Below are 15,284 nucleotides of genomic sequence, written 5' to 3'. Positions count from 1 at the left end.
TAATAATAATATATTATTATGTTTTTTTTATTTTATATATTTTTTATATGTGGGAAATAGCGTGAAAACCTCTTTATTTTAATTTGTTTTTAACTATATAATATAAATATTTATTTATATATTATATAAATATAACTATATATAATTGTGAGTGTGAATGGTTGTTTGTCTATATGTGCCCTGTGATTGGCTGGCGACCAGTCCAGGGTGTACCCCGCCTTACGCCCGAAGACAGCTGGGATAGGCTCCAGCACCCCCCGCGACCCTCGTGAGGAAAAAGCGGTAGAAAATGAATGAATGAATGAACTATATATAATAATATATAATATATATTATTTTCAAGCATAGGCCTCCTCTGTAATAAAAGCCTTACCTTCATCATACTAAATGAACCCACTCCACTATTATAAATATTATAAATATTATCTATTATTTAAAATGAAATGTCATTAAAATATTTGATATGTATTTTCGATTAAAAATATATATTATTTAAAAAAAAGTTTTGTTTTAAAACATAGGTACTGTACTACTACAAAGGTGAAGTACACACGATTTGAGGAAATAACCACCACAGTGTGTCCCACTGTGTGGTCACGTGGGTCAACTACAGTATATATATATGACATATTGTATAGGTAATAGCGCTACATAATATGTAGGATTATTCTTGCGTTTCATTGGATTGTGTAGGTGTCCTTAATAAAGTGCCCGAGGTGTCATCACGTCCTGTCTAATCAGCTCTAGGAAAAGTTCCGACGTGTCAAATGTCAAATGACAACAGGAAGTAGGAGGACGCTGAATCACAGGCATGCCGCAACTACCTCTGAGGCCACTAGAGGGCGCTACTACCAAGGCACCGTGCCTGCCTGACTGAATGCCTTGCATGACCGCTCTCTCTCTCTTTCTCTTTCTCTTTTTCTCTCTCTCTTTCACTCTGCACGTCGTTTTTACCCTCCTCTTCGTCACCTTCATCACTCACTGACTTGCCGCCGTTTGACATTCCACCTTTGACCTCGCTATTTGTCGTCCTTTCACCACAAACTGACAGCACAAAGCAATAAATGCTAAGCTAGCAGAGTCTTCCACCTTCAGGATGTAGCAACCTTTGTCAATTTGATTGACCTTTGAACCCTACCCCCCCCCCCCCGGGAGTAGCTAGAAGTAGCTCACGTGATTAAATGATTAATTTATTTGTTTCAATAAAGATCTTTGGACTGTATTGTCTTTTATTCCTATTATATTGTCATTTCCATATCTCACCATTAGGTGTCGCTGTTACGCTTTATTGTGTTAACAATTACAAGCAGCAAATTGTGTGAACTGTACCTAATGTTATGAGCAGCGAGGGACAGTTTAAGTGTGTTTTAAGGTTGGAGGGGGTGGGGGAGATGGTTCAACTTTAGTTGTTTAGGACCAGGATGGAGACCTGAAGACGTAACAACCCAGGAATGCCAGGAAGTCGCAGCTATCCGTTGGAGATACGGAAGACACAACACAGCAGCGAGCAAGGAATTGAGGGATGTGATAATAACATTGACCACCAGAGGGCACCCTTGTATATTAATACTCTTAGTGACGGCGGTTCTTGATCATTAGGTCGTTTATGTGGCAAAAAAAAACAATTGACGCTGCCAGAAAATGACTAAAGATTTTACTGAAAAACAACTTTTAAGTAAAAAAAAATACACGTTATATACACAACTGAGAGGGGCGTTTCCGCTGAAGATGAATTTCCCAGCCGGATGACGGCGGTCTCCCGGATGTCACTCACAACAATCGGCTTAAGGTGACACAGATCCTTTATTTACCGTCTCTTGTTGACGTGTAGGTATATTGTCAGCCCTTTCTTTCACAATGCTAACTATTAACACGTGATTATATAAACGCCCTGTAAAAAGGGAGATTCGTGAATGCGGACAAACGGACACCATCTTTCCTCAAGCTACATTGCTACAGTGGTTAGCTTTAGCATTACCCGATTAGCACACCTAAACTCTAACACATACACGTTCCACAACACTTTTAAATATTGAAAGACACGCTCATAAGCATACACTACTTCTCTGTTGGAACAAACACCTAAAGAGGGAATTATTCAGTCAGGACGAACGGACACAATATAGCCAGGTTTGTAACGTCGGAGGGGGAGGAAGCCATATTGGTGCCAACTCCTCAGTAAGAGAAGTCGCTATTGGCTGTCCGAGAAAGATACTATTGGCTCATTTGCATGTTATTTGCATATGATGAAAGAGCTGCCGTAGAAAGAAAAATAGACAAAAGGTGAGTAAAAACACATTAATTATGTTTAGAACTTGATTCTTAGTTTGTTATGTCAAATTGGCCATCACTAATAAAATAATTGTAATAATAATAGATAGATATATATGTGTGTGTGTTAGGGCTGTCAGTCGATTGAGATACTGTATTTAGACCAGGGGTCTCAAACTCAATTTACTTGGGGGCCACTGGAGCTAGGGTCTGGGTGAGACTGGGCTACATCAGGTTTTCAAAAAAAAAAAAACGCATTTATTAAAAACAGAAAAATATACAAACTTTTGCAGTGCTTTAGTTCCGATTTTCATTCCACTGTTCTCAAATATCTTAATTTGTATTTTTCTGCACAAAATAAGAATAAAGAAAATCAATCAATCAGTAATGAATAAATATAATAATAATAATAATAAAAGGGCAAATAATAAAAACTTAAGTCCCTCAGCCACCAGCCTTGGCGTCATAATAGACAGTGATTTTAAACTCAACAAACAAGTTAATGCAGTTATAAAATCCTGTTTTTATCATCTTCGGCTTTTATCTAAAATTAAATCTTTTTTATCTTTGCAACACTTTGAGCAAGTCATGCACGCTTTTATTTCATCACGTCTGGACTACTGTAATGCACTTTACTCTGGAATTAGCCAAAAGTCTCTCTCCCGCTTACAGTTAGTCCAGAACTCTGCGGCACGGCTTTTAACAGGAACCAAAAAGAGGGAGCACATCACCCCAATTCTGGCCTCCCTTCATTGGTTGCCTGTTCGTTTTAGGATTGATTTTAAGATTTTATTGTTTGTTTTTAAGGCGTTGAATGGGCTGGCCCCCAAATACATCTCGGACCTCATCCAAGTTTACTCTCCAGCTCGGTCACTGAGGTCCGAGGGCCAGCTCCAACTTGTGGTGCCCAAGATGAGACTTAAGACCAGGGGGGACCGAGCCTTTTCTGTGGTCGGCCCCAAACTATGGAACTCTCTGCCCTCCCAAGTAAAAAAGGCCCCCAATATCGAAAGCTTTAAGTCTCGTCTTAAAACCCACTTTTATTCTCTGGCTTTTAACTCAGAGTGAGTCGTATGGTCCTGTGTCTTTTAGTTCTTTGTTTTTATTGTAATTGGTTCTATTTTTTATACTTTTATTGCTTTGTTTCTTGTTTTTAATATTTTAATATCTATTTTATTATTTTATTTCTTAAATGCTCTTTTAGTTTTGGATTATTACTTTTTATTTTTACTCGTCTGTGCAGCACTTTGGAAACTCTGTTTATAAAATGTGCTATATAAATAAAGTGGATTGGATTGGATTGGATTAAGAAACCACATATAGTCGGTGGGTAGACAAATGATTTTTTTCAGATTAAAATGAACAAAGCATTATTAGAGCCCTGTAGACATGACAAAACACGACTATAGTCACATTTATACTCTTTTTATTTACAACATATTGCGCAACTGCAGGGTCTTGAGACACATGCTAACTCGCAAACTAGAGAGCTAGCGACCTAAACGGTAGCCTTCAAGTTATTTCCTTTAAACTTAAAAAAGCCCAAAACTTACCACTTCCACACGGATAGGGAGGATAACTATTATAACAGTTATTTAACCTTTAACATGAACATTAATCAAACATAATATTTTTTTCTGGGTACATGATACCATACAGCATCCATATCAAACTTGCGCGGGGCCGCACTAACATTAAACTTTCATATCAAGGTGGGGGCCGCAAACTAGTGTCCTGCGGGCCACATTTGGCCCGCGGGCCGCGTGTTTGAGACCCCTGATTTAGACGATCCGTCACTTCCTCCTTCCTGTTGTGTGTGATTTTTCCATTTCCAGGCTTTTATCAAAGTCACTTCTGACACCTTGTGGTGGTTTTAATAACCAGTCTTAGTCTTGGAACGTCTCTGAAGTGAAATGCATTAGTGGAGAGTTGCATCATCAACTCTGTTTACCTCTTGTTTGGGATTCTAACAACGTCCTTGGTGCTGAACGAGTTGTACTTGACAGTTTAAAAAAATGTGGATGTCAAACGTTTGTGCGTCACATCAACACCAACATGGTTGTTCTTTCTGTTGGAGGCAAAGAGAAGCTGCAGGTACTTGCTATTTACACGGTGAGGGTTCGAGTCCAGTGCCTGTGTGTGAAATACATCCTGTGTCAGGTAGGGTAAGAATGTGCTTGCTTTTGTTGTGTCTGCTTCCCAGCACGACAATCTTTGTTTATTCTGTGGCGTCCTCAGATGGAGATAGTCTATCTGAAGTATGCTGGGAATCCCGCAGGAGCCTTGCGGGGACACGCCGAGGACGGCAAAGACGACACCGAGAAAGCGCAGGTGGAGGAGAGCAAGGCCGGAGATAAGGGAGCCGCTTGTTTGATTGCGGTAGCGGTGAGTAGGAGCGTCTGGCTCAACTTTTGGGTGGAAAACACGCCGCACAAAAGCTTTTTATTGACGCTCGGGATTGGACTGTTTGTCCCCGTGTCCATGGCGACGCTCCGGGTCACATGACACGGTTCCATGACGCCAGATACTGTCCAAGAATGCCATGAAAGTCTTCCAAACTGGCAAAACAAAACAGTCTGAGAGCGCAGCCTGCGTGGTTTTCTACTTTTAAGTCAAATAAACAGATGATAAAGGACACAAATGGAATATAAAAACACTTCCTGTCCTGGAAAACTCCAAAAATATCACATAAAAAATGAGTCATGTGCTTTCACAGGCACATTGAAAAATATTTTAAAGACATTTGACCCTGCACTCTTTCACTGATTTCATCTTTTTTATGACAGATTATCAAACAAACAAATATTTCTAATTAGCCACGTATACATGGACCTGAATATTACAATTGCATTGCTTTATTTGCTCAAAGGGAAAGAATTGAACCTTTGTATACACCTCATTCCCCCAAAAAATGCCAATCCAAATGAACATATAATGGTATTCCCGGGGGTGGAATATTCCTTTCCCGAATCCAATTGAGGTATCTTGTACCCGCTCAAATGGAAAGTTGTTCTTCGTGGTGTTTTTCTTCTTCTGTTGTTTATTGGCGGTTGGCAAGCAGCTTTCTATTTTTTTTTGTTCTTATTTTCAAGCAATATCCCTTTCATTGTTATTACTAATTTTCTTATTTATGTTTATATTTTTCTGTAGAATTGCACTTTTATGTTCCTGTAATTCTGTTTATACTGTTTTGATGTTTGCAATAAAAAAAAAAAAATCAATGTTTGTTTTAGTGGTGTGAAATAATATGTAAATATATATGTGAGTGTATTACAGACTGCACGACTTGTCTGAGTTTCGGTAGTAACCATCTTTATTGCTTCATTTTTTTATATTTAATCTTTATTGCTTGATCACATGGGCTTGGACAAAACTGTGCAACTTTACTACGCACGCTACGGCAGCTGAGAAGGGACATTAAAGACACCACCACTCCTTGCACACAACTCACACACTAGGAATTATTATTGTTGTTTGGGTTTCACACGGACTTCTAAAAAGTGACGGACCGGAGTTCAGCGTTCCACACATATGGCTGTATTTGTGTCAGTGTTGAATAAAGAGACCCAGTGAGTTGAAAACTACAACTAGCACTTCAATCTTGCGGAATTCTTCTTCTTCGGAATTGATGCGGGACGGTTGAACGCTCACATGACTCCCCACAATGTTTTTTAGAGGAATTTATTTTCTCTTGTTGACATTTGAGTCACAGAAGAAGTGTTCCCGCCTGATGGATCTCAAACCCGGAAGTAGAGCTGGGATCTTGGTGAGTCGTTCCCTTCAAAGAGCTGTTCAAAAAACTGGCTCATTTTTATATATTTGTTACGTTTTAAGAAGCCAGCCTAGCCTTAACTCGTTTTTATCATGGAAATAATCACTGGTAGAAATGAATTTAGATATCCCACCAATATGAGTTTGAATTATTCTGAAATACTGACTATAACCTTTTAAAGTCTGATCCGGATTCATTGTAAATATTCCACAGTGTGGCGCTATAACACTCTGCTTTGACAGTGACGTCACTGTTTTGAATTACCCATTGTACAATTCCCAGCGATACGGTTCCCATCGTTGATAGTAATGAGCCGTTCAAAAGAATCAAATCGTTTGTGAACGTCACAACACTACCAGGAAGTTATGTTTGTTGTTTTTTTTTAAACCAGGAAGTAACTGGTAACCAAAGTCAAATAGCCGAAGTTTGTAATACAATGTTTTTTGAAAAAAAAGTCAATTAGCCTCAGCAAAGTGTATCAAAGTGTCATCTTTTGCAACACCCCGCTGTGACCTCTGTCTGTCATTCATAACGGGACAGAACTTTGCTGACCAGAGTGGAATTTAGACTTATTCCTTTTTTAACCAATTCCAGTTTTGATGACGAGACTGTCGTGATGTCAGCAGGGGTGATTGAGAAAGTGTGAGCTTTCACAATTATTATGACTCAAACGTGACAGAAAGGAACCAAAAGTCACCTTTTATCTTCGCTGTGTGCTCTTTAAGTAAAGCTTTGTTTGTGTCACATCAACCAACTTCAAATAATAATATAGCTTTTATATATATTTGCGATTTTTGACAAAAAACGTAAGGGGTTAGTACAGGGGTGGGCAAACTACGGCCCGGGGGCCACATCCGGCCCGCCAAGTGTTTGAATACGGCCCGCCCGTTCTTTCCAAAGTATTTCATTTAAAGTCAACATACAAGCTGGCGTCATGGCTTGAGACGACATTTTCATGGTTTGGCGGTTTTATCAATTTCGTTATTTGATGCGGTCTGTTGTTTACAAAGTGAAAAAAGGGACACAAGCACGTAATAATACTACTACTGCTACTACTACTACTAATAATAATATTAAATAATAAATTTATTCTTATTATTATAAATTTATAACGCACTTTACATCAAATAAATGATTTCAAAGTGCACATATAGCAGATTGTATAACACTTTTACAGATACAATAATTTCGTTATTTGATACGGTCTGTTGTTTACAAAGTGCTCCTGAAAAAAGGGACACAGGCACATAATAATAATAATAATAATAACAAATAATATAAAATAATACTAAATTTATTCTTCTTATTATACATTTATAACGCACTTTACTTCATAATAATAATAACAAATTAATATAAAATAATAATAACAAATAATATCAAATAATAATACATTTATTCAAATATTGTAAATTTATAACGTACTTTACATCAAATAAATGATCTTAAAGTGCACATATAGCAGATTGCATAACACTTTTACAGATACAATAATTTTGTTATTTGATGTGGTCTGTTATTTACAAACAAATCCATGGATGTGAAAGGTCTGTGCTTCCCATCAACACCAGGAACACGTGGGAGTTTATTTACTCTCACAATGTCCTTGGAACAAACAGCGACTTCACTGAAAATTGCAGGAATGGCGAGCGCTCCTTGGAAGCCTGCGCTGCCGCTGCTGGGACGTCCCGAAGCCCGACGGGGGGGAGTGAGAGAAAGACACGATTGTTCCACAGCGAGCTGGTGTGCTCTTGTTGCCCACGCTAGGCCTCAGAGATACACAGCAACATCCATCAGTACATACAGGAGATATTTTTACAAGTACAGTATTTCTCTTCCACTACTTCCTTCCTGGGGAGGGAAAAAATAGGTCTCATCCCGGAAAAATTGGTCAATCATTTTCATTTATTCATTTTCTACTACGTGCTGGAGCCTATCCCAGCTGTCTTTGGGCGAGAGGCGGGGTACACCCTGGACTGGTGGCCAGCCAATCACAGGGCACATATAGACAAACAACCATTCACACTCACATTCATACCTATGGACAATTTGGAGTGGCTAATTAGCCTAGCGTGTTTTTGGAATGTGGGAGGAAACCGGAGTACCCGGAGAAAACCCACGCATGCACGGGGAGAACATGCAAACTCTGCAGGGTGGAATTGAACTTGGGTCTCCTAGTTGTGAGGCCTGCGTGCTAACCACTCGTCCACCGTGCAGCCCTCCAATTAATTTTTTTAAAATTTCTATCTGTGATTAAATGTGATTAATTCTGAGTTAACTATGGACAAAATTGCAATCAAATATTTTAATGGATTGGCAGCCAATATAATATACATACATACATACATACACATTCATAAATAATTGTTTATCATATATTTTGTATACATTTTGTTCTATTATTTTTAAATATTTTTCTATTGTATTATTTAATTTTTTATGGGCAATATCCCAGAAAGCCAATGTACTTCCTTGCAAATTTTTCATTTTATTTTTTCATAGAGAAAATACCAAAACATATTTTTTTAATAATAAAAAAAACAATAACAAAAACTAAATATATGTTTAAAAAAAACAACAACAGCAAATTTCACATTTTTACTTTTTACAAGGAAAATATTTTTTTCTTAAATTACGCAAATATATTTTATACAAAAAAACTAAATATATTTTTTAAATTCCTGGCACATTTAATTTTATTTTTTACACACAAAAATAGAAATAAAAAAATGATGCGAAAAATATGAATAAATAAAAGATTTATTTATCCATATAATAAAATAGTTATGCCAATCTATATTCAATAAATACATATACAAATGTACGTAGTATGCATACAAATATATAGATGCAACAAGTAAAAACTAAACCACAGTGACTGGGGCGGGGGGGCATTTTTATTGCCCCCCTCTGGCGTCGTGTGGAGTATTTATTTGTGAAGAGCAGTATGTTTGACGTGTGAGTCAGCGTATCGCCAACGTGTGCGTATGGAATGTACGCCATACGCTGACAACACTCCTACACTTCCTGTCCGACTCTCTGGTGATTCACTTGCAATTGTTGGATGAGTCAAGCCGAAGGGGCGACCGAGGATGAGGAGGGTGGAGGTCTAACCCCGAGGCTCTTCACCCCCCCCCCCCCCCGCCGCCGCCCCTCCCACCACCGTCATCACGGATGCTTGCGCAATCAGTCCAGACTCATCACAAGCGTCCTGAACAGCCATTGTTATTATCCTTAATAAAATCCAAACCCGTGACTCTGAAGGCCATTTTTACAAAGCGTCCTTGAAGTGGACACCTCATTAGTCACACCTACATCATCTCATATCCTCCAAAACTAACATTTTTAGCTTTTTCTTTGGACTTCTACTTCTATTTCATGCTTTCTTTTGTTCCGAGCAAGATATTTGGACCCGCCCCGTGTGCCCCCCACCCAAATGACCCCTTGTTGTGCCTCAATTATTGATTGGTGGCAACACAACAGCTGCTGCTTTTTTTTGCTATCACTCAAAGGACGCAATCATTTCATTATTTCATCAATTTTTAAAAATCAATCATCATCACTTTACAATTTATAACGTTATTTCCGTGTCATTCATCGTAACTTGATCGACAAAAAAAAACAAAAAACTTCCTGTTGACGTTGCTGATAACGTGCTAGCCACACAGCTAATGTTTTGGCATAACAACATTCATCATCAAAAACAGTTTAGCTAAGACAAAAATGACAATTTAATGTTCTTAGAATGGCCTTTGAAATAATTCAACACAACTTTATTGGCTAAGTATGCCTACACATGAGCGCTAACGTAGCATTAGCATGGCGACAGAGGCCAGCCATTTTTCTTTTTTTTTCTCATTAAATGTAATTTAGAAATCGAAGAAATCTAAGAAATCTAAAAAACAGTAAAATACAGTAAAAAGGAAAGTCTTTAGACAACTAACAAGAAAAACTCGTAATAAAAAGAATATTTTAGTCGCAAAAAGTTATAAATAATCACAAAAATAATGGTGATATTTTTAGAAAATTGGGTTGGGGAAAACGTTCTACTATACTCCAAAGAAAATCATAACTACGTGGAAAAAATGTACAAGAATAAAGTTTAAATGCCGGGGGGGGGGGGGGCATTTTAGGAGAATAAAGTCCAACTAATGAAAAAAGTTAAAAAAAAAAGAAGAAGAAAGTAAAAATTTTACTCTTTTTAATTTTAAAACTCTGAATATTATGGGAATAAATAAGTATAGTGGAAAAAGAAGAAGTAAAACAAAGAAGAAAAATTAAATTAAAGATTAAATTAATTATTTAATTATATTAATTATTTTTAATTATTTATTGAATATGTAGTGTGTGTGTATATATATATATATATATATAGATATCATATAAAATTAATTTAATATGACATTTTAAATATTTTTTTTAATGAAAAACAAACCAAAAATAAAATGAAGTTTTGGGAAAATGAGGATGTGGAAAAAGTTGAAATAGTTTGGAAATAAGGTCAAAATATAATGGGAATAAAGTCAAAATAACCTAAATAACCTAACCTAAGAAAGTTTATTAAGATTAAGAAGAAAGTTAAAATATTTGGGTTATATTTTAATAATAATATAAAAAACAAAAATGGGGGAAAATTGCATGGAGTGGACATGATGCTAATAATAGACTTTTAAAAATATATATGTATAAAACTTCTTAGCACGTGTTGCTTGGCAAAATAACAAGGTGGCAAAGTTCCATACTTCCATTTTTCACCTTGGTGTTTACAATGCTATATGCTAGCCTGCTAGCCACACAGCTAACATTGCTAATCATATGCTTTCTAGGAACAACACTCATATTTCAGCGTGGAAAAACAAGAGACAAAAATGAGAAATGAATTTTGTAATGTCCTTACAAATAATTCTGCTTCACTTTACTACCTAAATATGGCTACACCTGGGAGCTAACCTAGCATTAGCATTACGGCTAATCTTAAACTTCAACAAAATCAATTGTTTTTAGATATTTTGTTGTTAGAATGTGTTATATAAACAGATGCTCTACCCTTTTTGGGTTTTTTTTTAGTATTTGGATAACTTTTCTGGTAGCTTCCTTGTGTCGTCATACTTCAGACGGCCACTAGATGGAGCACTAGCTGTAACATTAGTCACTATTTCCAGTCAGTGACATCACAACAATGTAGAATAGAATGCTTCTTTTCTTCCTGGTGTTTGTGGACGTGTGGTGGTAGGAAGGTGAGAGCGGACTTGGTGGGATTTCAGAGAAAGAGGAAGGAGAGTATGGCCGCGGGGGTGGTGGGAGGCCTGGGGGGGGGTCAAGGGGGCGTGACTATCCCGCCTGTATAAAAAGAAGGCTCAAGTCCAACTGAGCAGATCCTTTTACACACGCAAAGACCAAAGACCAAAAGGCCTTCTTACACGCCAACCGCTGCCAAGGACAACTTTCACTTTTGGATTACACTCAAAGGTGGATCCGCTCACCAGGTAAATTTGACTTGACTTGGCTGGACTACACATGACTTGACAACATGGGCAGGTGCATCCTTGCATTCCTCTATCGCTTTTTCCATTTGTTTGTTTACAGTCAGAGTTATATGTGAGATATTACATTAAATATGAGATAAATATATGACACGTTAAAACAAATACATAAATGTATATAATAAGCCAAATGAATATATTTTACACATCATTTCATAGCCATTAAATAATGTATTTTTTTTTATTTAATATAATGTATTTTTATTTATTTATTTATTTTCTTTTTTTTACATGATTTTTTCCACAATTACAAAACAGTTAGAATATATATTGCTTTTACAATATTTGAAAATTGATAAAACATATATATATATATGACGCATTAAAACAAATACATAAATGTATATAAGTCCAATGAATATATTTTACACATCATTTAATAGCCATTAAATATATTATGATTTTTTTTAATTTATTTTTATTTTTTATTTTAATGTTTATTTTTTTACATGATTTTTTTTAATGACAAAACAGTTAGAATATATATTTATTTTACAATATTTGAAAATTAATAAAAAATATATATATGACACATTAAAACAAATACATAAATGTATATAATAAGTCCAATGAATATATTTTACACATCATTTAATAGCCATTAAATATATGACGATTTTTTTACATTAAAAAAAAACATTTTAAATGTATTTTTTACATGATTTTTTAAAAATGACAAAACAGAATATATATTTATTTTACAATATTTGAAAATTAATAAAACATATATATATGACACATTAAAACAAATACATACATGTATATAATAAGTCCAATGAATACATTTTACACATTATTTAATAGCCATTAAATATATTGTGATTTTTTTTTTAAATTACAAAACAGTTAGAATATATATATTTAATTGCAAAAAAAACCTCATTTGAAGCATACATAGTACTAGAAGTATTTATGTAAATAATATAAATAATATGTAATGGTTTAGCATTTTATATATGATTTAAATAACATTGAAATCAAATAATTGGAGGTACATTAAATGAAATGTATAATTTTATACCTAAAAAGAAGTTTATGCAAAAGGAGTAAATGATACATTAAATATATAAAACAGCAGTTAAAATAAAAATTCATTAGCAAAAAATAAAGCATGTTATGTTTCAGTGTATATTTTTTGTAAAAATCCAAATAATATGCATCACATATGGAAAATACATATAAAAATGCTTTTCAGAGGAATGAAAGCATATTTTAAATGTCCTTTTGAGGTGACATCTTTTTTTTTATTTTTTTATTTTTGGCATTATGTGTGCCAGAAATGAAGTGCATCAAATAAAATGTAGAAATTTATTCTACATTTATTATATTATATTATATTATTTAAATTATATTATATAATATTATATTATATTACAATTTATTTATTATTTAAAAAGTCATGTTGTAGTTATACGGCAAACATCCAAAGGTGTACATGGTGTATGAAACATAAACCCTATGGTACCCTAGGTATGCCAACACCTGTATAGTATAGTATAGTATAGTATAGTATAGTATAATATAGTACAGTATAGTATACTGTATACTTTGATCATTCATGGCTTTTTGTGTCAGGGGCTTGAAAACTGACCTTGAAAAAGTACTTGAATGTGGCGTCTGTATGTCACATGCTATTGCTTTATGTTTACTTTGTAGGCGTGGGGGGGGCACAGAACCGTGATTTCTAATAATGCGGGTGCTTTTTTTTTCCCAAGAGGTTACTGAGTGCACTGTGTGTGTGTGTGTGTGTGTGTGTGTGTGTGCCCTTTGTGCCTGATAACAATACAGTCTAAAGCACCTGTGCCGTCATAAAGGCCCGGCTAGTGTTATTATAAATAATATAGCTAGCAAGCATAGCTAGCAAGCATAGCAAGGTGTGTGTTGATAGTCAGTGATTGTAAACATGTACAGTCCAGTGTGTCTTCTAAGCTATAGCCGCTATAAAGTGTGCTCTTTAGTCCGACATAGCATCCGGCTAAATTATGCTAGACTTTAATACGACTCCTGTTTGTATTCTAAATCTTTATTGCAACAAAACAAAACAAAGCAAAAAAAAAGCTAGCAGTGGCGGCGGCCCTGCCCATCCCATAAAGCCATATGCTGGCTAACAAAAGGCACGGTCATGCAGAAAACAGCAGAGCAAAGATCTTTTCCGGAGCTCCACTTGGTGTGCCGGAGGTCCTATTGTGTTGCGGGATCTGATTGGATAATTAATGATGCTATTTATGTTAGCCACCCGGACACAATGTACAAAATGGAAAGGGGGCGGAGCATGCAGGGGGAACTCAACACTTAGCTCAGTCTATGCACTATGGACTCTTCTTCGCAGGGCTGGGATCTACCTGTGGTGGCATGGTTGTTATGATGCAGAGATACAGGCAGAGGACATTAGCAAACAGCTAATGAAATTGTTTCCATGACAACGCTGGGCGATTGCACACAGCTGAGCACGACTCCTACTTCCCCCTCGGCAGGATGTACGGCCTTGCAAAATAAGAGCGCAGGACAGGAAGTGATGATTCCTCTCCTTTGCATCCTCAGCACTGTGCCCCTGGGACCTAATGCCGGGTCCTAATGCGGGGTCCTAGTGCCAGGTCCTAATGCCGGGTCTTGATGCCGGGTCCTAATGCTGATGCTGGGTCCTAATGCTGGTCCTGATGCCGGGTCCTAATGCTGATGCTGGGTCCCAATGCCGGGTCCTAATGCTGGTCCTAATGCAGTGTCTTGATGCCGGGTCCTGATGCCGGGTCCTAATGCCGGGTCATAATGCTGATGCTGGGTCCTTATGCCAGGTCCTAATGCTGGGTCCTGATGCCGGGTCCTGATGCCGGGTCATAATGCCGGGTCCTGATGCCGGGTCCTGATGCCGGGTCCTGATGCCGAGTCCTGATGCCGGGTCCTGATGCCGGGTCCTAATGCCGGGTCCTGATGCCGGGTCCTGATGCCGGGTCCTGATGCCGGGTCATAATGCTGATGCTGGGTCCTTATGCCAGGTCATAATGCTGGGTCCTGATGCCGGGTCCTGATGCCGGGTCATAATGCCGGGTCCTGATGCCGGGTCCTGATGCCGGGTCCTGATGCCGGGTCCTGATGCCGGGTCCTGATGCCGGGTCCTGATGCCGGGTCCCGATGCCGGGTCCCAATGCCGGGTGCTAATGCTGGGGGCTAATGCCGGGGGCTAATGCCGGGTCCTAATGCTGATGCTGGGTCCTAATGCCGGGTCCTGATGCCGGGTCCTGATGCCGGGTCCTGATGCCGGGTCCTGATGCTGGGTCTTAATGCTGGGTCCTAATGCCGGGTCCTGATGCCAGGTCCTGATGCCGGGTCCTGATGCCGGGTCCTAATGCCGGGTGCTAATGCCAGGTGCTAATGCTGGTCCTGATGCCGGGTCCTAATGCTGATGCTGGGTCCTAATGCCGGGTCCTAATGCTGGTCCTAATGCCGGGTCCTAATGCTGGGTTCTGATGCCGGGTCCTAAGGCTGGGTCATAATGCCGGGTCCCAATGCTGGTCCTGATGCTGAGTCCTGATGCCGTGTCCTAATGCTGGGTCCTGCATCATGTCTAAACATCCCAACTATGTGTTGCTTTGCAAAATATCCTTTCATGTGTGGCCTGTGTGGCCCCCCCTGGAGGAAAAACCTTTGGGCAGCCCTGCTCCACACCAACAGGGGGCAACAGAGAAGGTTTTTTGCTTCCA

At 37.8% G+C, this 15,284-nt stretch overlaps 1 protein-coding gene and 1 long non-coding RNA gene across 4 annotated transcripts in view; both read left to right on the top strand.

Annotated features, from left to right (window-relative positions):
• Positions 1 to 1,621: 1,621 nt before the first annotated feature.
• On the top strand, positions 1,622 to 5,499 carry LOC131101753 (uncharacterized). Its single transcript, XR_009119297.1, has 3 exons — positions 1,622 to 1,789; positions 4,349 to 4,431; positions 4,510 to 5,499. It is a non-coding gene; the product is annotated as an uncharacterized LOC131101753 (long non-coding RNA).
• Positions 5,500 to 5,759: 260 nt separating this feature from the next.
• The window catches only part of LOC131101904 (tubulointerstitial nephritis antigen-like), a 28,318-nt gene continuing 18,793 nt past the window's right edge, over positions 5,760 to 15,284 (top strand). Inside the window, exons 1-2 of one of the 3 annotated variants that reach the window (XM_058047306.1) lie at positions 11,375 to 11,529; positions 14,379 to 14,579. In XM_058047306.1, coding sequence (XP_057903289.1) covers positions 14,554 to 14,579 — 26 coding nt within the window. In that variant the 5' untranslated portion in view covers positions 11,375 to 11,529; positions 14,379 to 14,553. Of the gene's footprint in view, positions 6,038 to 11,369; positions 11,530 to 14,378; positions 14,580 to 15,284 lie in introns of those variants that run through there. The other 2 variants (XM_058047308.1, XM_058047307.1) reach the window with 2 other exon arrangements.

This window comes from Doryrhamphus excisus, chromosome 14, assembly GCF_030265055.1.
Source record: "Doryrhamphus excisus isolate RoL2022-K1 chromosome 14, RoL_Dexc_1.0, whole genome shotgun sequence".
In the NCBI taxonomy this organism is placed as follows: domain Eukaryota; kingdom Metazoa; phylum Chordata; class Actinopteri; order Syngnathiformes; family Syngnathidae; genus Doryrhamphus; species Doryrhamphus excisus.
Note: the sequence above shows the minus strand (reverse complement) of the source record. Positions and strands in the feature narration are given on the sequence as shown.